General features: G+C 40.2%; 1 protein-coding gene across 1 annotated transcript in view; it reads right to left on the bottom strand.

The window, feature by feature from the left end:
• LOC140926086 (uncharacterized) overlaps positions 1-25,134 on the bottom strand; it is a 35,132-nt gene extending 9,998 nt beyond the window's left edge. The window contains exons 1-13 of the mRNA XM_073375884.1: positions 24,959-25,134; positions 7,985-8,081; positions 6,842-7,042; positions 6,394-6,523; positions 5,307-5,485; positions 4,579-4,794; positions 4,083-4,196; positions 3,714-3,857; positions 3,414-3,551; positions 2,603-2,731; positions 2,116-2,247; positions 1,343-1,528; positions 436-567 (exon numbers count right to left, since the gene is read on the bottom strand). Of these exons, the coding sequence (XP_073231985.1) occupies positions 436-567; positions 1,343-1,528; positions 2,116-2,247; positions 2,603-2,731; positions 3,414-3,551; positions 3,714-3,857; positions 4,083-4,196; positions 4,579-4,794; positions 5,307-5,485; positions 6,394-6,523; positions 6,842-7,042; positions 7,985-8,075 (1,792 nt within the window). The 5' untranslated portion in view covers positions 8,076-8,081; positions 24,959-25,134. The remainder of the gene's footprint in view (positions 1-435; positions 568-1,342; positions 1,529-2,115; positions 2,248-2,602; positions 2,732-3,413; positions 3,552-3,713; positions 3,858-4,082; positions 4,197-4,578; positions 4,795-5,306; positions 5,486-6,393; positions 6,524-6,841; positions 7,043-7,984; positions 8,082-24,958) is intronic.
• Between the last annotated feature and the right edge of the window lie 2,465 nt (positions 25,135-27,599).

Genomic DNA, 27,599 nt, shown 5'->3' with positions numbered 1-27,599 from the left:
ACCTGTTCTACGGTCAAAATAGATTCGATTCAGTCATATAAATTTTTCATTCTTTTTTAAAATAAATGTAAAGCAATGTTTGCCGACCAAAATTTACGTTTGAATTGACGGCAATAACACGTTCTTGTCCTTAACTTGGGAATTCAAATAAGGAAAGAGCCAGCTGAAGCCCTACATATACCATATTACACCGGGCAGTTTTTTTTTTAATTAACCCTTTAAGCCCCAATATCCACATACAAATTCTCCGAACTGATCTCAATACATTTCCTTAAAGAATACGTTGAGAGAATTTCATAAAAAAATCAAGGCATTTTCTCTTTGGTGATCATTTTATTAATTCTCACAACCTAATCTCTTGACAATGTATGGATATTGTCAGGAGAAAATTGATGTTGGTCACTATTGGGACTTAAAGGGTTAACAAAAACTCACCAGGGTTCCTTTGGCATAGGTCACAGGTTCTCTTGCAGTTGAATGACATGTACCTCTTCTTTCTCTCTAATTCACAATGTCCTTGCTTTTTCATTTCTTCGCAGTCAATGTCATTATCTAAACACTTTTCTCCTAAGGAAACAATGCACGACTGTAAGGCTTAACAGAAGTAAAAGAACTATTGAGTGCTGTCGCGAAACATCGCTGAAGGAAATTTAGGGGTTCAAGTTTATTACGATGCGAAACGCTGAGATCTTTTGTTGGAATTAAAGTCTTACTCGATCTGTTTTATATGAGGCAATTTTCAGTCAAGATCTGGCTCAAGATCAGGGGCTTCGTTTAAGTGAAGCTTATTAGGTACAGTAGGATAACATAACACTGGGCATGAAGACTGAGACACGGCATTCAAGTTGAATTTCCGTTTCCTGACAATGAACGTTGACCTTTACCCGTCAAACGGACAGGACATTCATAGAGATTTCTTCCCAAACCTCACGATTCGCCATCACTGTGCTCAGCCGGTCCCAGGTATCAAGTCCTGAATCCCTAGCAATCATTTCAGGGTGTTAGCTTACTTGAATCTATACCCCTCCCCTAAGCCAACATTTTACCCTATGTGAGAAGTAGGTGTTGATGTTAGCTTAGGGGAGGGGTAGGAGGGGAGTTTCCCAGAAACGTATAAGGATCCATGCAAGATCATCAGGGCGTCAGAGGATGAGAGGTGAGAGATGATTCATTAAAGATCCTATGAGTTTGAGTTTCAGAATCAGTCCACCCTACAAGAGCTAAAATCTCGTGCCTCGACTGAAGCTACATGCAAACTACTTTGGGGAGCCTTATTATATAACTGTGACTTTCTATTGTAAGAACGATACCGAAATATTAAACAAGTGTAAATATCACGTACTTATGTACTCAGGATTGATGGAGGAACACAGATTACAGCTGCGCTTGCAGTACTCGCTCATAAATCGTTCTCTTGTGTTGGAGGAACAGTAACCGAGCCTGGACCAACCGAAGCACATTGGGAAGGTATCTACACAAGGAGGCCGCCTGGGCGGTCTTGGATCGCCTTCTGTTTGCTTAATTTTACCTTGGATCGAAAAAAGACCTCAACAATGTTAATTATGTGCCATTCCATTTAATATCCACACACTCCCTATGGATGAGATTTTCCGCAGGGGGCCTTGAGACTTATTTTTGAGGGGTGGCTGTGTCGGCACTCTCTGATCTTTTTCTTTCTCTTGTGGGTAAAAGTCAACTTATATCATCCATAAGAGAGGGCGGGGGTGTGGCTATTAAAAAGAATGACTCCAACCTTTTGGGTCCGTAAGCCAAGAGACTGAACCATGTGAAGGCCAAACAAGCCATCTCACCGGGGGAGGGGAAGGGGCTGGTATGTTTTTAACGGTCAACATTTTCACGACTAACAATTGAAATTTTCCACTTTTTGGCCTTTTTAAGGCTCAATTGTCAAGCCCCTTGGAGACTCATAGGTTTGTTTAAGAAGCTGAAAACTCGTTAAAGATGTACAAAAAAGTTATGTAACAAAAGTTTCAAGGTACGAATATGTATCACTTTTATGAAAATGAAACAAGACCAGACGTTTTGAAACCGATTAATTCTTCTTTTTTGTCTTATTTCGATCTTGGCCTCACACACTGTTAACATTCTACTTACGACAAAAGTTGCAGGTCATTGCGCACATATTCCTCATTCGTAGCCGTACATCCGGGTCCATAGATTTACAATATCCTTCTTCTTTCAACCTGGGACAGCGGGACGCAACCTTATCCTTGCAATCATGGGTTTCTAAGATGCAAAGTGAGTTGTGATCAGAAAATTTCTCTTTTTTTAACGCGATAACAGGACAAGCCTCTCACGCAAGCGTTCTTTAGGGCTTCATCACGTCTGCGTGGGAGGAGGCAACAATCACCCCTTTTCGAAGCAGCCTTTAGCCTATTCTTAACATGATTCAGGTTCCAAAAGGGCATGTGTAGCGATAGTGATAACTAGAAAAAAGCGCGGTGCCTTTGGAAAGACTGATTAAGAAAGACCTACTGACCTTGCTAGCTCTTCTTTGAAAAATGGGGACGGCGCAAGGAGATACGAGCAAGAAAATAGAGCGGAAAGGATTTTGAGAGAAGGCGAGAGAACCCTTTCTTACCAGCAACACAAAAAGCACAGCTTCTCCTACACGCCTGCATCATCATGTGCTTGTATCGATCAGTGGTGCAATATTTCCACCTCGCCCAAGCTCGGCATCGCGGATCTCGGTCCATGCATTTTTCTTCAGCTAAAAAGGGATAAAAATTACTATTTCTCATAAAATGAATAAAATTAAATAAACAAACCTTTATTAACCCTCGGCAGTATTACACAGAATAAGGGCTAGTGGGGTCGAGAAAACAACTGAAACAAAAAATCCCAATGGCCCGAGGCAAACCAGTTGATTATTTACAAGTGTGATAGACTGTTCACAGTCCCCTATTTTTCCGTGTGATCGTCGAGATCGAGCGCGTCTCACCGTTAATGGCGGCCATCTTGATTTTCAGTCGTACCGAGTCTAACCTGGGGATGAGTATCAAATCTATAGCTATAATCCCCGACGCCCGCCCCCTCGGTACATTTAAAAATCAAGATGGCCGCCATTAACGGTGAGACGCGCTCGATCTCGACGATCACACGGAAAAATAGGGGACTGTGGACAGTCTACAAGTGTGACTACCGAGAAAAACTCCAGCATGCGATCAGGGAGGGGTCCCCAGAATGGAAAATCAAGCGCTCCAATCACTCAGCCAAGTTGACTCCTCCGTAAACTTACAGATACAAAGGTCAACAATGAAGGAAGGAGTCCGTTAAAGGTAGAGATTACAGGTCAGGGGTTATTCAGAACTAACAACCTTCTACATATGGCGCAACATCGACTCCCTAATGTGTTTGCTTATTATATAATACTCTTAACCACAATGACTTACTGCAAATTCGGCAGCTCTTTCTGCATTTGACGTTCATGACATCTGGTCTACTTTCACAGTAGCCATGTTTAGCCCACATGACGCAAGCTTCCTTGTCATCTACACATTCACTCTCAGAATTATCTTCAACCTTGTTGGCTGTTAAAAGAAAACAACATGCAGTACACAGTTTACCAGGGTACAGTTGCGTGGTACAAACATACTCTGATATCAACGGTGATATATTAAAAAAAAGGTACTACAGAACTCGGTACATGGATGATCAAAATATAGTTGCAAAGTCCCCTAACAGCTAATTACCTGCGTCACAAGAGTTACAGCTTTTCTTGCAGTCGGTTAGCATGAAGTCCCGGCGTGTTTTACAGAAACCTTTCTGAGCCCAGTAAGCGCAAGCTTTGCTTGTGTCGCGACAGTTTGGATCATCTGTCTTCTTCTCCGGTTTTGCTGTGGAAATTTTAAACATATTAGTAATGATACTGACATGCTACTGCGTAATTGTCAGGTGATCATTTTAGATAATTTTAGCAAAGAAGAGGTAATGTAACAGATTAAAGCTTGAGATTACAGTTCTAGCCAGTTTCAGCCATTCCGTTTCTTTATTTTACACTGTATGAATATGTGTCTCCTTGAGAATGGAAAATGCGAGGCGGATGGATAATAAACAATTACCTTGGTTTGATGATTGATCAATAAACCCTCTAATGCTTACAAGACTCCTCGCGGGTCGAGCTGGGCCTTCATGGTTGCCACTGTTTGTCGACAATCGTTGCCGCTGACTCTTATCTAAAAGAGACAAGTCAAAGCAGGTCTTAGTTTTCTAAAACGAAACTAAAAATGCCCACCGGAGTCTTTAAAAAACATCTTGAAGAAAAACCTCTTCAGGGCTATTTTCAAGAGCTAAGAAGCTTCTAGAACTTGTTCGTCTCCAGCGCTAAGTCGAGTAACGAACTATGCATGGTATCCATTGTGCTTCATCCTGACAATGATGAGAAGTTATCGTCATGGGGACAAGGTTAAAAGGAAAAGGGAAAAAAAAACGATGCTTTACACCGAGCCTTACACCATTAGTTTTAGCAAAATGAACCCAGGTTTGCTTATCTCGGATTTCCCTGTGAATCCTATTTCAAAGCAGGTTATTACATTTCGTAACAGTTTAAATTCTTACCGTGACATTTATACATTAGGTTGACCTGAAGAGCGTCAATCCTAGAGATCCTTTTATAGGGGCGCGCTCGTACTTTCTTCAGGGGCACGATGGTTTTTCTCCCGCTTGACCGTGAGAAGGCGTTAAACTTGTAATGCATGATACTGGAGTAATCATACGGCGTATTTAGGGAGTCCACAGCTTGCCATGTTTGTTTCATAAACGCGTGCTCCCACCCTGATCGTTAAGGAGAAAATGACGGCAATGAATTGGTGGTGACTGAAGAAGCGTTAGCCCGTATTATAAAGAAAGAAAAATTCACGGAGTAACCGGTACAGTAATGTAACAATTCCCATATGCTTTATTGACCAAGCGTGCGGTCAGGATGGCTGGATATTGCAGTTGGCCAAGGTACATTCTGCGTTTTAATTGACCGAGACAAAGTCGAAGTCAATAAAAGTGCAAAGAGGAACGAGGCTAAGATATACAGCCATTTTGAACAAAAAAGCTTAATCAATAGAAGATTTATCATGTGGCCAAAAACAGAACTTTTTCTCGCGGGACCAAAGCGGAAAATCCTGAGATGGGTCCATCTTGCCAGCTATGTACCCAATCAGAGCACAGGAATCGCTTCATCTTGCAAGCTCGCGGATTCTGTTATATAACGAAAGCAGCTTTCTTAACTTAGGTGGCCTTTTCCACCCAAGACTGGCTAGGTTTTTAGCGAGACACTTATTTCTAGTACTGACCTTTGTTTACGTTTTTCCAAACTATCCTCACGTATTTGTCTCTGTCTGGCCTGCTATGTTCATGCCAAAATCCAATCACGTGACCTATTTCATGAACCATCACGTTATGATACTCGCAGCCAAATCCAACAGAGACTTCCCTACGTCCACTGCGCGCCTTGCCCACTGTGCTGTAACAGCTGAACACAAGTATAAGGAGAACATAATAAGAGGGTTGTAGGCGGACGCATCCCGATCAACTGAACAAGAAATAGCGCGATTAACGTTTGGAAAGTAATTTACATGTAGTCGAACCTAATACCTCTCTTATATGCGACCATGCACCTGCCTTTTAAAAGCGACATAAGCTACTGCTTAATGCAATCTTCCCCGTCATCGTTGAAACCTCTATAGACCACCTTTCCAAAACCCCAGCTTTTTCCCGTGAAAGTACTCTTGTTGGCCACTTATCGAAAGCTACCGCGTGACTACATTTGTCTGATTATTTTCTGTCTTATCTCCATGTTAAACGTATGTAACACGCCAATCAGAGTTTAACCTTTTCACTCCCAAATTTAGCCAAAAGCGAATTTCGACCAAATTTCGAAATTTTATCTTGTGAAATTTTGAAAAACAAATTAAACAGCACTATGTGAAAGTACTGGCAGAGAGCTTTCACTTGAATGTTCACATCATAGGATACGGTCCGAAGACTCGGTTAGAGTCACCTTACAAAACTCCATCAAGCACTCTGGCAGTGAAAGGGTTAAGAGGAACTATTATTAGTGGATAACATAGCAGTCAGCAATTGTATTGTAGCTTAAGAGTGCGGGTGTGCAATAAGTTCTCTGCTAAACAGCAGAAGTGTCAGACCAAATCATAGTCACAGTTGTGCTCGCTTGGGTGGTCACACACTTACGGTAAACTCAGAAAAAAACAAACAAACAAAAAAAAATACGGAGCTTGGCTGAAAACTAACAACAACTAAAAACGAACGCGCGTATTATGGAGACTTTTTTCAAAGAAAAGGAATGACCATATTTCTGCGTTTTTCGCAGGAATTGATAATGATCAATGAACCAATGAATAATTGCGCCAATAAACTTACTGAGTCCCTCTGAAAAATGTGACGTAATCCGTTTCGCTTTCATCTTTTCTTGGTACAAACTTGAGACAGGTTTTAGACTCCCAGTCGTCCATAGCTACTCTAACAATCCGCTGAAGTTCAGGCATATTTTCTGCAAGAAGATACTACTGGATTAAGCAACCAGCAAATCTGACTTACTGCTGTAGGGATTTTATCACGAGTGAGGGGTTATTTTGTTCAAGTCCACTGGGTGATAAGGTACCAGAGAAGTTCAGTGACACGGGCCAAAGAGGAGGGAGCATGGTACTCAAGTGACTGTTACTGTGACTTAAACTAAAGGGTATCATCAGTTTAACTAAGTTATTCCCCTGTTTGACGACCAAAAACGAAAGGTTTGGTGATAGCAAAACGCCCAACTCTATTTTCATCGTAGTGCGAACAGGGCCTCATTCAAGTTTCTCTAAATTACCTAAGCTGCAGTCAAACACGTAAGGAATGATTCCATTGTCCCATAGTAAGGTTTTCTCTCTGGTAGCAGCAGGTGCTTTAGGCGGGATAGAAAGGCTGTCTTGGCTGCTTGGTAGGTCAAGAAGTGCTTCCTGGTGATACGTTAGTTTCATGTCACCGTACAACCAGAAATCTGGCATCATCCTTGGGCTGGAATTTTCCTCTGTTAATGAAAATAAAAATATAAGCGTGTCATTTTTTTGGCCAGGAATAGTTCAGCAACACTGAAAACACCAATTATAAAGACCCATCGGCGCTAGGAAATATTTTATTTACTTTCTGAATATAATTAACAGATTACAATTGCGGACCCTGATTGGAACACCGTGCATGTACCTACCTATACTGCCTCGTACCCAGACGTCTCTCTCTCTCGATGAAAATTTGCGCGTAAAGGATGGCGGGAAGGAGAAAACGGGCGAGACTCCCGTCTTTACCCTTCCCATGGATCCTTGCGCTTCGTAACCAGTCACTCGCGTTTTGCGCTTGCCTCTATGCGAAACCATGCATGCAAAAAGCGAAGCGCCTGAAGAGGAGGCAGGTACCTATAGGTTTTACAGTAGGTTTTTACAAAGCTTATTACAGTCGTCCTGCCTCGGGCGGGCTCGTTGAAGTTTCGTCAACTTATAGGATTTTAAACACGTGACTAAGGCAATGCAAGATTTTGGTTTCCGTATGCAGTCGCTTGTTGTTTTTGCTTTTAATCTAACTTGTAAGCATTTAGTAATAAAAATATAGCCACTTTGACTTGACGTGGTAGTTACCCACAGTTTTCAATATGAATGCACATTTCCATTTAAATCATTATTTTTTAAAGACGAGGAAGTTAATTGCAACATGCTATACCCCAGTCGTCAAATTTTGAAATCATAATAAGTCTAAGAGGACGTCCGGCCAGGCTACGTAGCCGAAAATGAAGATGGCAGGGAACTCAGTGGTAGAAAGGTGTCCGAATTTACGAATATTTTGTAACAGCTCGCCATACGTTTTACATGAAATTCCAACAGAAGGCATTAAGGGCTTTAGAAGCACTAAGAAAGAGTGGAGACTTGGTTTTCATGGTCCTTGCATTGCCTCTTTTCTGTAGCCAGCCCCGGTAGCATACCTTCGTCATCGTTGTCGCTTGGGATCTCGGCGTTTGCTAGAGAAACGAAAGCTGACACTACGAGAATCCAAACCTCAGGAGAAAGTATCATTCTATCCTACAAAAGATAGAAAAATAGGGTTAAGGTTTCTGGTCTTGTAGTCCGTGAACTATGCAAATGCACCATGCCATCAAGAGTTATAGCCACTTTGAACATGGCTACTACCTCTAACAATAAACGCTGACCTATGACAAAGTGCACACTGCGTACGGGACAATTCAAGTAACAATTAGGAAGGACTGACAGCCACTTAAGCAGTGAAATCCAAAATTGTTTGAAAATGCATACAGGAAAGTAACAATCAGTAACCAATTTGTATGACTTCATATCAGAATTAATTCATTCAACAAACAACAGGACAACATATCGCTTTCTTTGTTTGTAATTATTTAGAATCTAAAATGACGGGACACTCCCTAAATGTACTGAAACTGTCGACCGTGAGCGGTTCCTTTTTAGCCATCGAAGTGAGTACGAGAGTCATTTACCAGCAAGCTGTATTGATGATCAGAGGTTCATATCTTACAAGACAACTAAGCAATGTGCTGACTAACATTTTGCCTCATTTTCTCCATATTCGGCCGTTCGTCAGTTTAGGCCACGATTATAGCAGTAATTACATTGGCTAAAGAATAATGCAAAACCGGTACACCTATATTGGATCGCCTGAGACATACCTCACTTTGACGGGCCGTAACGACAGAAAGCATGAACTATACGGTCACATTCATCGCTTTGGATATGGACTGATAATATATGTGCACACGAAAAGCGTCTTTACCAGAAGCAAATAGATATTTCTTAGTCAATAAATACCTCTCAGTTGACCTCTTCGATGATGCTAAAGTAAAAGCCTTGGAAAATTGGACCAAACGGTGGTGACAGAAAAATGTGGCACAACGGTTCATTCAGTTCTTTCAAGAAAAGCTGTTATATTTTTTATGCACTTGCTGCGTGATTTCCAAAGACCACACAAATAGAAAACATACACTTCTCAACAGAACTGAGCTGATTTGTTCCCACAGCAACACAAGCACGCCATTAAAGAGCCATTACTGACAAGCTTAAAGAGGTAGCAAATAACTACGGTGCATTGTATTTTAATGAATATTCTCTGTTTGACTCGAAATTAACTTTGACTTGGCAATAAGACATTAGTATAGTTTTCAATGAAAAGGCCTGTCATTAAATATGACCAGAATCATTACTGTTTAAAATCGTCAACTGAACTGATCTGCCAAAAGTAACTAACCACCAAAGTAATCGTTGTTATCTCCGTGTCGTAGCTGGCGATAATACGATACAGATCGAGATAACTGCAATGTCTTTATTCACTAAATTCTGCCAATGTATTCTATAAATGCAATAAAAAACAGGTGTTAATCACAAAAAGCCGCGTCAACACCGTGATTTATTCATATTATTTTCAGTTCGACAATGTAATTACAACCTTACGTTCAATGGCTTCATTGTCTTTCATAGAGAGCCTTTATTCTGCAATAATTGATCGGCAAAAATGGAACGTCTTTAAATGATGAGCTGGTAAAATTTTTTATAGGTTTTGAAGGTGCTATCGTGTTAATTAAAATTTGACCAAGTAACTATTTCATTACAGTCTTCATATCCAAGGGCGGAAACTCTGTTTCTTCTGCTTCTACTAGAAGGTCCAAGAGGAGGGTTCGTTCTTTTGGGAGGGACTGAAGGGTTCGTTCTTTTGGGAATTCTTGGGTTCAAATACTACAATCTAACAACTGAATCAAAAGATTCCACACCCCGAAGGGTTTTATCATCGATCCTTAGCTTCCTTTGACGTGGAAGAATAAAAAAGAAAGAAACACAGAAACACAGACAAAAAGGAAAAAGGAAAGATAAAAAAGGGACTAAGCGACTTCCGGTGTGTACAATTTGTCGCTCTGCGATTGGTCGAGACGCTTTTAACTGACGCAAAATAGGGAGCTAAAGCAGCGATGTTTTTGAGCGACGCACGTCAACCGGAGGTGGACTTTTTGCATTCTTAGGTGATGCTCTTGAACAAATTTTTGGGTAAATCGTCTCAATAAGAGTTAAGACACTTAAAATACAAATTTTGTACCGTCAAGGCATATTGAAAGAGAAAAAGGTTCACTTACGGTTAACGTGCGTTGCTCAAAAACCTCGCTGCTTAAGGGACGGACCGTTAGAAAACTTATGGGGGGCGGGCGAAGTACAAATTAAATATTCGCGCAAGGGGAAATTAAATGAAAAAAATTCATGCACGGCAATTAACCCTAAAAAAATATTCATGCTGCGGCCTAAAAAAAATTCATACAAGGAATTTGATAGCGAAAAAAAATTCCTGCGGCTCGAAAACTCTCCCCCCGCTCCCCATAACTTTTCTAATGGTCCGTCCCTAAACTCCCAGATATCTGCGCCAACATTTTGTCACTGTCGTCAGTCTGTGTCGTCGCGTTGTTTTTGGTAAATCTGCTTATTCTCTGGGAATCTGAGGCCTTAAATACTAAAATACTTCAGGGCTCAGCTGTTAAAACAAGCGCAAGTGCACATGTTTAGTTATTTTAAGATCCTCTTCTAATTTTTAATTTTGATGTGTTTTTCTTGGTTAACGACGGAATCAGATTACAATAGGACAAAGGTCTATTGACTCTCCAAAACATTTTTTTAACCTTTTCACCAAGATTAGACCAATAATTTCTTGAGGTATGGCAATTTTCGGATTAATTTACTGAAATTTGTTTTCCTTTGAAATCCCCAGTTTTGAGCGAAAAGAGAAAGAAGAAAAGACTGAAAATAACAAAGAACCAAACCTATTAGTGTTTGTACTACGATTTTAAATATACTTCTATACAATTCAGTAGCCTGATAGAGACTGTCTTGGATTTTGTTTTTCTAACACTTCACAAACTACGAAAGCCGTGCTGCTTGGAGTTTTGAACGAATTTTTTTGCTCCTATCATAAGACTTTCAGGCTGTACAAATATACAATATATTTCATTTAGCTACATGATTAGAACTGTTGCCTAACTTAGCGATAAGTTGTCAGGAGAGAGCGAACGCCGTAAAATCAGGATTAAACTTTAAAAAAGAAAAGAAAAATATTTTGCCTCTGCTTTCTCAGACACCTGTTTATTTTTAGGACTTTTAGATTCAAGTTCATCTTTCAATATGAGGTGAATTGCGTACCACTGAATGACCTTTGTTTTGACTAAAAGCAAACGAGCCAAATAACTTGCATGCATGGAAGAGAAATAAGTTCTTCAGCTCCAGTACGCTTTTCATATTCCGAGAAGCCAACTTCTACAGAATAAACCCAAAAAGAATACAAGGCATCACAAAAATGGAAACAAAAACTCTTCGTTGGAGATTTAAATCCAAAATAAACGCTCTGCGGTAAAGGCATTTCTCATTAAGTTATTTGTATGTTTTAAAGTTTATGAAGATACAAGAATCCTCGGAAGACAATTTTGTCCTTTATTACATCCACTTTGAAATCACTGGCTATCCCTGCAATCTGATTGGCTCTCAGCAGTGTGATTTATTCCTAAATCGCACCATTTTGTGCTCTAAATCGCTTCTGTTCCAAATCGCGTCATTCATGTTCTAAATCGCATCATTTCTGTTTTAAATCGCACCATTTTTGTTCTATATCGCATCATTTCTGTTGCGAATAAAAAATGAGATGTAAAAACATTTTTGTTTCGGCTTTTTAACAAACCGGCTGCTCGATCAATAAAATATTAGTACTGACTAAATTCTGCGATTTCAAAATGGATGTAATAAAGTGGTAATTGAACTTCGTGTCGTGCAATTTTGGTCTGAAATCATACTTGTGATTTCAAATCAAACTCGCGCTGCGCGCTCGTTCGATTTTGAAATCACACGTATGATTTCAGACCAAATTGCACTCCACTCAGTTCAATTACCATTATTAACGTTCGGTCATGAAGGATTAAAATTATTTTCGAGTTACAGTTCCTTAATTAATTCCAATATGTCGCTAAAGTTAGTTTTAGGCCTGTTTACGAAGACGTGTGAGCTGAAAAGAAATTTTCGGCACCTACCGCAGTTGACGGTTTTTTGTCCAACGACACGAGTAAGTTCAGGTTTCTTGTTTCTCTGTGGTAATAAAAGCTGACATGGGTTTATTATATGTGCAAAAATGCACTTGGTGTAGGTTACGGATTTAGCGAATTAAATTTGCCTTACAAAACCTGACACCAAATCCTCAATGATTAGTCAGTCTGCTAAAGTCTTGTTAAGCATTGTTTTCAAGTGCTTTCATTCATCAGGTTCCAGATATAAAGTTAACGATTTGTTTGCGGAATGAACCTTTCAGAAAAATCTTTAAGATCTGCACGCTTCGTCTGTGCGTTGATTAACAGAAAATGTTCCTTGCGATAAATGAGCCGAGGTGTAACACAGTAATATAAGTTTACGGACGAAATATGTTCGCCTTCTCTCGATTTTCGAGGAGTCTCCGGAGACAGAAAATCCAATATTCTTTCTTCACCATTCACTAAAGACACCTTTTCAGTGGTAGTTCTTTAGCTGGTACAGCTTGGTACTTTAAGGTCGACGGCTTTCACAAAGTGCTATATATTTTGTTTTCATTATCACGTTAATGAAGAGACTTTTAATTTAAGTAAAAAATCTCTCTTCCTTGTCTTTTAATTAATTGGTTACCAGCCCAAGGGAATGAAAGGTTTTCCTTCAGTAATATAATTGTCCCCATCGTCAAGTGGGTATTAACCCTTTCAAACTCCTTACGATTCCAACTTGTACAATTAGTGGATAAAAACCCTAAGGAGTTATCATATGGCCTCTTTATTATAGCAAGGAATATTACAAAGGGAAATTTGTAGATTTATTATTTATTCTTTACTCTTTTTTTGAGGGGGGGAGGGGCGAATTCTTTCTTTGGTCTCTATAATAGGAGTGAAGCTGGGTTAAATCTGCGCTGAACCGTACGTGTTGGCTGTTTAATCCTATCAATGAATGTTAATCAAAGATCAAAAGAGCATGCTAAAAGCAAAATCAAATCACGCGATGCCCCAATATTACCAATGCATTTGGAAAACAGCAATACGAGAAACACAGAGCTCACTCGTCCTTGCAGTGATCAAAAGTGTGATTCTTTCTAAAACAGGAGATACGTCTTGTTTGTTACTGTTTAAACGTAACCCTAAAGAGTTATTCTCCAAGTTCAAGCTGAGGTCTCGTTGAGATAGCACCTCTTGAAAGTTTTATGTCAGATGCTCTTAAATGTGAGACAAAAATAACTTCAAAGTCCTGAATGTTGGCCACAACATTTGGGATAATTTTAGACTTAAGTACATGAATTGTAAAGTGATTATAATATTTTTTTCCGGATTTTAGAAAACAAACTCTGAGACACGTCGTGTTTTCGCCTGCATTTTTTTCAAGTTAATAGCAAATTGACCTCTTTCTTTTTTTTTTAAGTAAAAAAGAAACATTTGGAAACCTTCTTATTTTACCTTGTTTACTGGAGGGCCTCAAAAATCATCAATCAATTGGTTAGATTGGTTTTTCTTAATTTTTTTAATTGTAGAAGGACATGGAAACTATTGAGTAGTGCCTGTATAACTCATAAGAGTCGTGAACGTTTTTACAAAATGTCTTTCATCGAAGTTCGAATATCATAATCATATCAGTGATATTATTTCAGGTAGACTGCAAAACAAACCGTATTTTGTTCCTAGATTGACGGTCTGGTGTAAGGGTGAAAACGGAGAGTAGGACTGGAGAGAGACGCGCGAAATATCACGCCGGCGCAAAACGGATTTTGAGAAAAAGAAAACTATTTTGCAATCTATATTTCAGGATACAGCACCGTCAAGCTCGTTTCCAGGGCCCCCTTCCTTCGTGGGACGACTGGAGAATTGGCAATCAATGTTGTGGACTGTGTTACATTCCTTCAAACAGAATTTGTCATCTTCCGAAAAGTACTTTTTCTGTTCTTAATGCTATGTTTTAAGTAGACGTTTGGCTATTTCTTCTTTGCAAAGCGTGTGAAAACTTCCCCCATTTTTTCTAACTAACCTAACGCAAAACTCGTCCCCGGGGCTTCCGGGCTGCCGTCCGATTTTCTCGCCATATCCTTTATTATATATTGACGCCATATTACCGGATATCGCAAACGCCTTCTAAATTTGGTCAGCGCCATTCGGGGGATTTGAGCCCCAGTCAGAAACAGAGAAATATTTTGATTGAATAATAAAGCATTTTATATACAATCACTAGGAAATGACTCATTTCAGGACATCAAATAGCGAGCGACTCACGTCAACCGGAAGAAAGAAAACCTTATGTACCAAACATCCATTAATGTGGAATTCTGCTGATCATTTGAAACAAAGAAAATGTCAAATTGAGACCGAAAATTTGTAGAAAGACTTGAGGCGTAACCTCGTTTTCAGGGTCCCTCCTACTCGCACCTGGGAACGAGGTTGGAAATTGAATAGGAGCACCTCTCCAGATTCAGACAATGAAACATTCGCCCTAGATGCTAGTTCGAGCATAACCGGCGCGCAGAGGTTTCTTTGCGGCATGGCTTTTAGCATTTGCGAAGTACAGTCGTCCGCGTGGCTTGTCGAACGACTTCGCAAATGCTAAAAGCCATGCCCGAAAGAAACCTCTGCTCCCCGGGTAGTTTGAGCATTCATGGTACGCGGGAACACTTTTCATTACATGATGTGATATTCATAATCCTTGGTAACTAGCAACTAAATAAACGTTCCCATTTGGTAAAATAAATACACTAATATAAATCCAAGCAAAAGCACGCCAAATAGAAGTCACGCGACCAAAAACGAGGGAAAAATCTGATGTACCACCCACTCCTTTGCGCTTCTGCTACGCTTTCCGAAACTAATGTAAGAAACAGGGGGCATCTGCAAGCAGAGCATAACCCTGTTCCGAAGGCTTAACATTCTGTGGACATTCAGTTAAAAAATTTACGTTAAGAAAGGGGGCACCATGTTCCCTTTGACCCTCGCTAAATCTATGCATCGTAGTTTACTATTTTAGCCAATGTAAAATCTCTTCTATTAGACAAAATTTAGAGCATTAGAGTTCCCCAGCTATCTTATTAAGCCCGAATTCTTTTCTTTTACGATAAGCCCACAAAAAAGTCTGGATTATTTTTTCAACCTTTAATGTTATGTTTCAACTTTCTTTAACCTATAAGGCTTCGTATAAGACGTGCCTTGCGCGCGGAAACTACTACAGTAGTTTTCATGGTGCGAAAAGATATCTGGACTTACAAGATACTGGGTCACTTGGGCTCCAAGAAAATTTTAACACACCTAACCGCATAGTCGCATAATTATCCATACTTCAGATCCACGTTTCAAAACCATTCTTCAGGGCAAAAACACGCATCAATCTCTTTTTCTGGTCAATGCAAAGGGGTTGTCAAAGATCATTTTAACCATGAGGCTCTCCTAATTTACGAATACTACTTTTCTCCAATTCTAAGAAATCTGATTTCTTGTTTTATAGCGATGCTTCAGGTCCTACTCTTAAACATACAGTTGAACGTGAAGATGAAATAATCAGCATGTCACGAGCGTGGAACAACGAAAAAAACCCCGAGTTCCGTACAGGATTCGAACCTATGACCTCCCAAACACCGTGCGAGCGCTCTATCCACTGAGCTACGGAGAACTCATGGAGAGCGTGGCCATATATACTAGGTTCATAATCCTGTCGGGGGACTCAGATTTTTCTCTGTCCCACGCTCGTGACATGCCGATTATTTCATCCTCACATTTGTTCACCGAGCTTAAAATTTACCATCTTTCATTCTTTCACCATACAGTTCTGAACCTCTCTACAACGACCACTTTGGGGACTCTTAAGAAAGTGTAGTGAGGCCGAAACAATATTGCGGAATGTATGGACTGTCCGCGAAAAAAAAAAAAGGCCATTGTAGAGAGGTGCCCGTTACCGGAGGTTCCACTTTTTTGCATTACCATTCTCTCGGGTCTAACCGCATATCCGCCGGTACGAAATTCGGTAAATCAGTTTACCAAAAATTCTTGAAGCCACTCCCCTTGCACGGAAAAGCCGACAAAATAACAGAAGGAAAGTCCATTCTACGGACACCGGTAAGTATTAATGAGATGAGCACGAACATCTTTCTTAAAAGGTTGGGCGAGTGCAACCCCTGGGGAAACGTTCGCAGGGGAACCGGAGCACTGAACAGGTATTATAAGGAATTCAGTGTCGGGGTGTAATTGAAAGCGCGATTGGGTGGGAAAAATAGCCTAGGTTGGGTTATAAGAGTTGGGTTATTAAGGGTCGTGCCACCCCCTGTTTACACCATAGGCAGGCAGTTTTGTGTACACCCTAATAGCATGATAGTACTTGGCGCCAAATGTTTTAAAACCCGTTATTGCAGCTTTTATGTTTTTAAAGGCAAAACATTTCCGGCCACAGTTGTGAGAATTGCTTTCTCGGTTGGAAGCGAGTGTTTACTCAGAGAGCGTGTAGGGTGAAGATTAGCTTTGAATGGGTCACCGCAAGTAATAATGCATTTACAAGGAAAGACATTGAGTAGGGCGAACACCAATTTTGATTTGCACCGCGTTCTGCATCGGCTCTTAACAATGTTTGTAACTATAGATTGCGTGCAAGCGTCACTGCACGTGGTCATATAAAATTTAGCTCAGCTCAAAAGCCATATTATATGGTATCAACATTTTAACTATATTGGATTTCTTCCCAGTTGTCCGAAAACGGATCTTGTGACTTTATACTTAAGAAAAATGAGAAGAATTCAAACTGAGCCTTATTCCTATTAAAAAACGGTAAGAAAGACAACCTACTATCTGCGGCGTTAATTGCCTCAAGCGCGTAACATGTATGGGAGCAGTTTATTATTGTATTCAAAGAATATGTCCTCCTTTATTGAATAATTTATCTCGGCAATCATGTTTTCGCGGAAATCAGAAGGAGTTTTTCTGCATGGCTCAAGCTAAAAAAGGTTTCGGGACGAAAGAATAATCTTTCGAAATCTTCTCTCACTTAAGCTTATTACTTCCAAAAGTAGAAGAAGTTAATAACAGTGGAAAATATTTCTTTCAGACAGTAACTAAATGAGCCGTTGTTTACCCCTGCAGGAAAATAAATTTTGGCTGGGCTTCAGGAGGCCAGTTTTTGTGAAAGAATAGGACATTAAAGAGGGCATCCTCAAGGAATGATCATTTTTGGAATTCAAGCTACTTACTTACGTGTATAAATGAATAATGCAATTTGAAATTCAATCTAGCGCACAGTAGCAATACTCCGATCCGGCCAGTCAAAACAAAATGCACCTGAGCTACATCTACGTACATCTGCATCATTCTGTTTACGGGCGCGCGCTGTTGTATCTGATCTAGGACACCTATGTTGAGTGACATCTGCCCGGTTCTAAATTCCTTCTGACTTCAGTTCTGTTATATGTTACGTAATTAGAAAAGTCATTACAGATGATGATAGCGTACACTCATATTCCTCCCTTATAGCTGCACAGGAAATCCCCAAATTTTGACTGATTTGATATCAACATACATTCTGAATTCATCTGTATATGTGAAGCCAGCGCACATTAACGGTACTAGTAGTACTAGAACACAAACAAACTTTCAATAAACTTTTCCAGACGAAAGCACCGTAGCGACTATCGTCTAAGTAATCAGAGAGGTGAACTGTATTCAAACATTCTAAATTGCGCGCGCTTGCAGCTTCGCTATTTCGACACTGCATGCGCGCATGTCAACACTAACTTTGCTAACATCCATAAAAATGCAAAAAAATGCAATAAATAAATATTGCAAAACATACATACCAGCGCTACTTTCAAATGAGGAAACCGTCCGGGATGGGTACAGGTATGTAATAACTGGAGCTAAAGGAGTTCTCCGATTGACTTACTATTATGTTATTCAATTCCAAAGTGAAAAACAATGCTTTTGTTTTACCTACTTAGGTTAAAGGTTAAACAAGACCGACCAAAGGCAGGTTTAAGTTTCAAACCACAGATATATTTAAACTATCAGAACTAGGTGTTTGACGAGTGTATATATCATTCCGTTCTTCTCTGCACTTGTTCCGGAATTTTTTTGAAGATTTTCAACGAAATGTTCCAAGCGTGTTACGATAGTGACGTTACTTCTACCACATAATTATAAACTCGCAGCAAAGCTGGATTCGCTAACTTGGCTGCCAAAACCGCAAGAGCCTATGCGATATCCACCATATCTACTTTTTTAAAGCCGGATATTTTGCCTACTTCACATTCCGGGGGGTGGGAGGATTCTCTATAATGGCCTTTACATGGAGGCTCCACCCAAAACGGGTTTCTTTTTTGGGCTTCAGGTATATGAAAGGGAAGAAATTTCTTTAGTTAGAGTGTAAGCAAGGGTAGGAAAATCCAATTTTCATTTCGATAAATAAAGGGGACCAAAAAAGGGCTAACCGATGAATTTTATGGATAGGAAAGAGACAATAAAACTCCATGGCTAAGTGGTTAATTCATATTACAAAGACGGTGCGTTTAAAGCTTGCCCATTTCCCGGATCTTGCGTAATTTGTGCACCCCTCGATCGAGTATCGGTCGGCACTATTGGCCGATATGTCGGTCGACGTGTCGGCCGAGTATCGGTCGACTGTCCATATCTCTCCTGGGTTTTCTCCTCGTCTACTTTTTGCGCCTGCCACACAGGCTAGTGCATTTACAGCAGTTAAAAGGGGTACAAAGTTCTAAACTAGGTATGTGAAAAGGTTCTCATTTGTCAATAGACGGCATACGAAAGGGGTACCTTTTCTATCTAAAAAATGCCATATAAAAGGTTATATTAGGGGTTGGGCCTCGGGCGGAGCCTCCCCGCATTAAACTTTGTTGAGAACCCCCTGGGCTTGGACATCAAAACTGTAGCAGCCCTTTGCGATATCTACGATGTCTACTTTTTAAAGCCGGATATTTTGCTTCCCTCAGATAAGCTTATTTTTAAGCGATGTTCAAGAAATCTGCTTGTGATCTTGAGCTTCTTTATACCAAAAGTAGAACAGCCATGTATAAACCATATAAATTTAGATCTGATTGACTCGACGCCGCTTTACAATAAAATTACTTAACACAAGAGAGCGAGGACAAAAAATGCAAAAATGCGACAAAAATGGAAACTTTCCAATTCTTCGACGAAACAATGAGGTGTAAATTAGGTCGGCTATGCGTTGATATGATACGTTGAAGACAACTTCAGCAAAAATTAAAACTGACATGTTTCGCGGATAACCTGATCAGACTTTTGCGGTTGATTTTTTCGACATGCCGGAAACGATTTTTCAAACCGACAGAGAAAAAATGGTATGTAACATAATGTAATATAATGTAATAGATATCGATTTTTTAGAAAGCCAATCCTCCTTCCCTACGCGCTGAGGATTCTCTCTTGCACGCCTTTTAGCATTTCCGAAGTCGTTCGCGTGGCTTGTCAGTCACGTAGTTGTTTGTAAAGAAACCTCTACTCGCAGGGCACAATCCTCCCTGTTTTCATTCATGCCTTGCTTTTATTAAAACAGGTGTAAAATCTTTAAACTAAAGAAACTTATTTAAACTGTTTCGGGACTTTCATACTGTTACCGAAGGGAATAAAAACCTACAACTCGAAGTTGGGGAAGAGTCTGTCTTCAATACAACGGAAACATTGCGGTATCCTGACAGCTGCCTCAGTGTACTTGCACTTCACATGCACGTTCTATATGCACGTGCACACCCACATGCTGACGGCGCATGGAGGTTGTGTAATTACCGCTGAAACTGAATTAAAAGGTTGATTCTGCTGATAAAAAGCGCGGGAAAATATTCCTAGGGAACCTTACGGGTAAAACTACTGAATTTCCTCTGAACGGAGAGCATCCCCGTCATTTTCATGTGGGGTCATTCCTCGGGGGGAATATATAGAGCCCCATACTTGAGTTAGATTAATTCGAATTCCCTCTAAAACAAACAAATTGACGTCTCCACTGTCTAAGGGCTAACTGTGAAGTGAAGTTTGGAGCCGTTGATTGGCTGGTCGACGGAAGCTAAAGGTCCACCATGAAGCCATCATGAAGTTATGTAAGCTACAAGGGGAAACGCGAGTCACTGAAGTCACAGGCGGCCCAGACGTAGTATGTGTCACTGAATGAATATATTAATATCCACATGGACAAATTAATGCGATGAGTCGTCGAAACTCCCATGGACTAAAATAGTCTAAAAGTCAAAATATAACAAAACAAAGCTAAGATACCTTCAACTGAACGTATCCTTGTCTTTCCTGGCCGGTTTAAATGGCATTTTGTTGAGTTTTGAAATTGTAGGTACTATCCACTAAAGAAGAATTAAAGGCTGGCTACAAAACAAACAGACCATCTCCACGCGCCTTCACACGAAGCGCTATAAATTCGAGAATAATCGACGAATCCGCTCCAAATAACCATCGGCTAATCTGCAGGTAACGTGTGCTCCTGCTTCTGGCTCGCTTGCTCCACAAACCCATCGCAACTGCACAATAATTGCTCGCTCATCAACAACCACTGTTGACCTTTACGCTTCGATATGACCGCAAACGACCAGGTTTAATACGCGACGTGAATATTCAAGCTTAGCGACCGCGTTCGCGCAACAATGCAGCACTTGCTGTGGGAGGGATGGTACTATTGCTTCCAGGTCAATCGACTGACCGAAGGTTCGCTTCGTTAGTTTTGACCAGAAAACAAAAGGCGATCGCCGGACCGTCCGTAAGTTTTCAACAGGGCAGCCCTGGTTTTCAAGTTCGAATTCTTCTAACGTTCGCTGTCTCAACTGCTGTCACATTTTTCGTCCAGCCGCTTGCATAGGTTCTTGACTCTACCAGACTTATTTGCTTAGATTAACAACGTCTTACTCCATAATATGTTGTCCAAACTGGTGAAGGAGGACGAGATTTTCCGCCCAGGAAAAAGGCAAAATCTGGCCCCCGCTATGCAGCTGACTAGAAGATACAGCTGAAGATATCGTAAAGTAAAATTTATGTGCGCGATATCTTTTTATTATTATTATTATTATTATTCTCAAAACTCAGGGGCACCCAACGATGATTTCCCCCTAAATGCATTGAAAACACATTTAATCAAGGCTGTCCAGAGTACTTTTGATCGAAAAATGCATTCTAAACAGCGCTTACATAAATTTAGTCAGGAGGGCTAAAAGCGAAGCTAATGATTTATAGTTTGCTCATACTAAATATAAAATATATCGTGTAATGCTAAGCGGAGAAGGCAACGAGACAGAGCCCCCCAACGACTGTTTCCTCAAATATTTTCAATTGAAAACACTTTTGTAGCTATTCATAAAGTACTTTTAGCTCTATAGAAATGCATTCTAAGTGGCGCTATAAAATTTGCATCTCAGTGTTCGGCCATTCTAGAGGAACTTGAGTCTTTTCGAAATTGCGACGAATTCAGAATTATTTTCCCGAAAAGTTTAGATGTAATTTAACGTATTACGAAGGAGATAATTTTTCAGATACCTTCTTTCATTACATTTTTGAATCCGAAAATTTTAGGATTCCATTTTACTCTCTACGAAAAATAGCCTAACCCGGTGAGTGAAATGTCAAAAATTAAAAGTTGGATGCCCTTGACCAGAACTGTGAAAAACAACAATAGGTCTAATTGCAGCACACTTTCTTGTACATTTCCTTGCCGTTGATTTGCATGACTGCAACGTAAAACGTCCAGAAAACTTCCTGGTTTTCACTTTTTATGGAGAAAATGTGGTACATGTTCTTGTTCACTTTTTCCACTGCCGCTTATTTTTTTTAGCTCCGCTATAAGATTCGTATCTGTTCGGTGCTCCTTGGGCAAATTGGATCTTTTTAAAAATTACAAGGGCTTCAATATTATTTTCCCGATTAATTGACCTGGAAGCAATAGTACCATCCCTCCCATAGCAAGTGCTGCATTGTTGGGCAAACGCGGTCGCTAAGCTTGAATATTCACGTCGCGTATTAAACCTGATCGTTTGCGGTCATATCGAAGCGTAAAGGTCAACAGTGGTTGTTGATGAGCGAGCAATTATTGTGCAGTTGCGATGGGTTTTGTGGAGCAAGCGAGCCAGAAGCAGGAGCACACGTTACCTGCAGATTAGCCGATGGTTATTTGGAGCGGATTCGTCGATTATTCTCGAATTTATAGCGCTTCGTGTGAAGGCGCGTGGAGATGGTCTGTTTGTTTTGTAGCCAGCCTTTAATTCTTCTTTAGTGGATAGTACCTACAATTTCAAAACCCAACAAAATGCCACTTAAACCGGCCAGGAAAGACAAGGATACGTTCAGTTGAAGGTATCTTAGCTTTGTTTTGTTATATTTTGACTTTTAGACTATTTTAGTCCATGGGAGTTTCGACGACTCATCGCATTAATTTGTCCATGTGGATATTAATATATTCATTCAGTGACACATACTACGTCTGGGCCGCCTGTGCTGAAGTGTACTTTAATAGTGAGAATCAGCAGGCCCAGGATTTGATTACCCACAGACGAAGGTTTTGTTGTAAACATCATCGAATCCTTATGCTATCATATAACACTAGGGTCAAACGACGGCCGCTAATTATAAAAAGTTCACTACACTGCATATCTCCCTTCGGGCTCCCTCGGGAAAAGAATTGCTTTTAATAGGTAAGTTAAGCTACATAATGTCAATGGCGGCGAAAGGGACAATTTTTGTCTTAAATAGAATCAGGGCTTCATGGCCTCAACGGCAAAGGGGCTACCCAAACTTGCGTTCAGTGCCCTTCTTCCCTGGAATTTGGCGGGGGATTCGGCGTGGGATAGCGTATTGTTTTTGAGGTGCTCCATGATCTTTAAATAGGCTATGCTTTTTGGTACTATGATCCTTTAAATTGGATTTATTCATTTAAAGAACCTAAACCAGTTCAGGTATCAACAAAACAAGCTTAAAAAAGAGGATAGTTTTCGCCGTGTGCAGATGCTCTTCTTCAAGAGTGTAATACGAATGCGTCATTTTTGTTTTTAATAAAAAGGATATCTATCTTAGACTATATATCTCTTAACATAAGGGATTCAGTATTTAAAACCAAATTATAAAAACGCGTTTTCGCACTGTTGCATTTTCTGGTGTCAATGGACCGGCTAAGAATGGCCCGTGTATAAAAAAGGTGGAGTACAGAGGGAAAAAGGCAGCTTCCCCCCCCCCCCCCCCCCCCTACCGAAGAGAGGCTAAAGAAATAGATGATTATTTAACAACCCGGGGGGTACTTGGGTGAATGTTTGCTGAGTTTGTGCCGCTGGCCTCTCAGAGCCCCTACCCCATTATAGTCTATTTTTTGGCCAGTTATAGACTCCATCTTAGTCACTTTTTGAAAAATGTAATTTTCACGACCCCAACTTCAGGAGCCGATGTCCCAACTTAGTCACTTTCTATTTATGCATCTACCTTATCAATGTGGTTTCAAGCGGCGGAATTTAATGCGGTCAATGCGAGATTATTGTTAAATTTAATAAACAACTACTTTCCGATTTTTTAACCGAGAATCTTCCCATTTTGAATCACTACTTACCCCAAAAATCCGAAAATTTGCGACCCCATTCTAGTAAATCTGTTGAAAATGCGACCCCATTATAGTCACTCCGGTCGTGAAAATGCGACCCCATCCTGCGGCACATCCCTATTATAGCCTCTTGTAAGGGAGTACCCCCCCCCCCCCCCCCGGGATTTAACAGCAGTAAAATAATTTGTGCCGTATGCTCAATCAAATTTTTAGTGAAATAATTTTTGGTCCAGGGTATTTTTGGATTTTGATGGAAGCCCTGGCGATTTTTTTGGATCCGGAGTATGCCCCGGCCCTGGGACTTGTTCGCAGACAACCAGAACTGTGTGACGCCATAATTTGAAAGAAAAAAAAAACCGCCAAACAAACAAAAAAAAATCAAAGCAACCGTGAGCAAATAAACAAAGCTCTCAGCACCCATGCCATGGTTGCTCAAGGTGAAGGCTGTCCGAGAAGATTTCAACTATTTCGAAGGGGTGGGGGAAACCCCGAGTGAAGCCTAGATGCATTGTCTAAGGGTGTCCTGGCAAATCGAAGTAGTAGTAGGAAATATTACAAATAACTTGAAGAGTTGGAGTCAAAACTTAGCTACCCCACCTAGCCAAAAGGGAGTACGTGACTGACTTTCAAACGAAGAACGTGGTTGAGCTTACGGCACAAAGATTGACCTTGACTTGCTGTCTGCGAAATCGAACACAACGATAACCCATTTTACCAGGCAAGAATGACATAAAATCTTATGTTTTCAATCAAGTGCATGTTAATGAAGGTTGAAAGAAAATTATCATTAGCTTTCATCATTTACGGAATTTGTCTCCATCTTGGTAGAGAAGATATTTATTCAATTCTGTCCATTTTTTGCAATTTTACTTTGAATAATGTTTTGTTCATTTGTAAACACTAAAGTACAAGAGGTCAAATCGTAATGACAAGAGCAGTGCAGGATTTTTGTTTTTTTATTATTGTTTTTGACCAACAAGTCCACGCGTCTTAAATTATAACTCTTGCTCCTCTTAAAACTCATGTCTTTATAGATTATTACTTAAAATAATGCAGTCAAGGAACACGATACGTTTTAATAGATAATTTAGAAACTGAAGGAATTAACTCAACAGCAAACACCGACCCTTTGTTTTAACAAATAACATGTTCCATTTTACGCGGACTACAATTGAAGCATGGATTAACGATTCGAATAAATCGACGTTTCTCGACAAAATAGAAGAGTGCCATACATCCGGATAAGCAGCTTATGACTATTGTGTCGGCCAAAATAGATGAACAAATCTTACCCGCTACGGGAATTTCTCATCTAAAACTGTCCTGCTTACCTTTCAAATTGACGTTCCAACAATGCTTGCTCCACTCACAAATTCTCGATTTCAGAATGTTCAATTTTTATACATTAACCAGAAGACGTCCTGCGATAATCCGCTTGCATCGCTGTAATTTCATTTTTTGCTTTGAACACATGAGAGATTGTGGCTTTTTTATACGACCAGTCAATAGCGTACTATGTTGATATTATTCCAAGAGCAGTTCCTGTTTCCGCTCGGCGGGTATCATTTCCGGTTTGTTCGTCTCCTCTTTTGATGAAACCCGTGATGAGTAGATCAAATCAAATCGAAAATAGAGTCAAACTAAGAGGCAGACGACGAGTATCAACATAACTATAACCTTTTCAACTACAAAGCAATAATTTCCTAGAAGAATAATTTAACAGAGAATTGACTGCTACTTGTTCTGCTCAAGACCCAAATGATTTGATCGCGCAGGCTACGAATGATTTTAAAAACAGAATTTATAGTCAGATGTGCTTTAAAGCAGGACGTGATGAGTTTTTAATCTTTTTCAGCAAATCTGCAACAATTTGCCTTATCACTGAAGATTTACTATTTTGGGATAGCTAGTGGTAAATTTACCATGTATACATGTAGGGTGCGACGCAGACCGATACTTCACGGCTTTTGCATGATTGAAACAGAACCCTCGTGTAAAAATGACGGGGTAATCCTAGGAGAATTGGAATAATAGAAACCCCTAAATAAAGGAGACTAATCAGGCCCGCGGGTACTTAAGCTATAATTGCCTATAAGGGGAAGCTCTTCCCAGAATCTGCGCCCGAAAGGGGTCCTTTTTAAGATTCAAATATCACCAAAATTAAACATTAAATAGGGATGGACCTATGGGCGGAGCCTCCCTGAATTGAAAATTTTGTTGAGTACCCCCCCCCCCCCCCGGGACATCTGCCTCAACGCAGTATGACAGCATTCCTTGTACAGACCTTTATGAGCAAAAATATTGGATTTCCTCTGAACACCCAAAGTGAGACTAAAATCTGCAATTTCTACCCATAAGCGAGGCAAAGAGCATCTCCGTAGTTTTCATGTGGGAGTCTTCCCCGGGATGCAAATTGTAGCTGTAGACGATGCACTTCTCCAAAGTATAAAATTCGTCTTAATAATGTCTCTATAATTACTATCTCATTTCTTCATCTCTCTGCCTCCCACTTGTGTTCAAACGAAAACGAATACCATTTATGTGTAAGTGATAATAAGAAATTTGAAAAAGGACATTCTATCTGTCAGTCTCACTTTTTTAAAAAGAAGAGGAAATTTCGAATATATAACAATTTAACGAATACCATTTATGTGTAAGTGATAATAAGAAATTTGAAAAAGGACATTCTATCTGTCAGTCTCACTTTTTTAAAAAGAAGAGGAAATTTCGAATATATAACAATTTATTGCTATCCCCTCGTAGTCCAAAAAAAATTCTCTCCTTATTGTATCTAAAGATAAGTTCGGGTTTTCTTCGTCGATTGCCTGCGAGCAAGCTCTCCTGTTTGGGCGAAGACAGCGAGTCTAGCGAGAACGGGCGAGCGAGCGGCGAAGCCGCGAGGGACAGAGGAAAGGAGAGCTTGCAACGATCTCTCATAAAATTTCATTTGTACTTCGCTCAGACGAAGGGAAATACCATTGGCTGAAAAATGACGTTCCGTTCTCGCGAGACTCGCTTCGCTCGCCTAAATAGGAGAGCTTGTTCGCAGGCTACTTCGTCGAGGGTTTCTAACACAGACAAGTATTGAAGTTCATTTGGGCACAATCTGTTAATCTTATAGTATCAGTGTTAAGGAAAGAGGAGAAGAATTGACTAATTGAGTCAGCTGTTGAGTTGAGTAGTTGTAGATGGACTGACAAACTGGTTAAAAATTCATGCAGTATTCTAAAAATTCAATCGACAAAAGACATAAAGTCATTGGTTTTCACAGCAGTGCTGCCCGTTCGAGAATTTATTTTTGCGATCTTGCTATGTTTGGTAATTCAATTCAAAGCGGCTTAATCCGCAGAATCAGTTGGGGAGAGACCGCAGATTAACTCATAAAATTTAAATACTTCTTTCAACGCTTGAGGAACATGATCATTAAAACACTCGATCCTCTTGTCGCACGTATCTTGAACACGAAGTATTATTTGCACGTATTACTGCTTCCTTGATGAACCGTGGTTCTGGGCGGCGTTCCCATTAACACGCCTCCCCTTGGAAAGATACGGCCTTCCCCCTCATCAAAGAACTTGACTTTACAAATATGACACTGACCCAGAAAAGCATTTGATATATAATTACGACAGGTCAGAGGTTGATCACGCGACAGTTAAAAAGAATCTGTACTAGAGCGATTGCTGCAAACTCCATTGGACCGAATAGAGAATAATCACTTAACTGCGATGTGAAAAGATCATCTACCATGGGTGAGATAGGCATTCCGTAGCCTGAGATCATGCCCTCTCCCTATTATCCCCCTATGTCTCTAAAAAAAAAAAAGAAAAGAAAAACGCCTGATGGCATGTTAGGCGTTCAGGAACTCGATGCTGACCCACAGCACATCGCTGGAAATCTTTTTACGTTATGTGAGGATGGAAACATTGGTAACATTAGCCGAATAAAGTTAAGCCTGTTTCATGGCTTTCA

Source organism: Porites lutea, chromosome 2 (genome assembly GCF_958299795.1).
Source record: "Porites lutea chromosome 2, jaPorLute2.1, whole genome shotgun sequence".
In the NCBI taxonomy this organism is placed as follows: Eukaryota; Metazoa; Cnidaria; class Anthozoa; order Scleractinia; family Poritidae; genus Porites; species Porites lutea.
The sequence above is the reverse complement of the archived record's forward strand: the minus strand, read 5'-3'. Positions and strand labels throughout refer to the sequence as shown.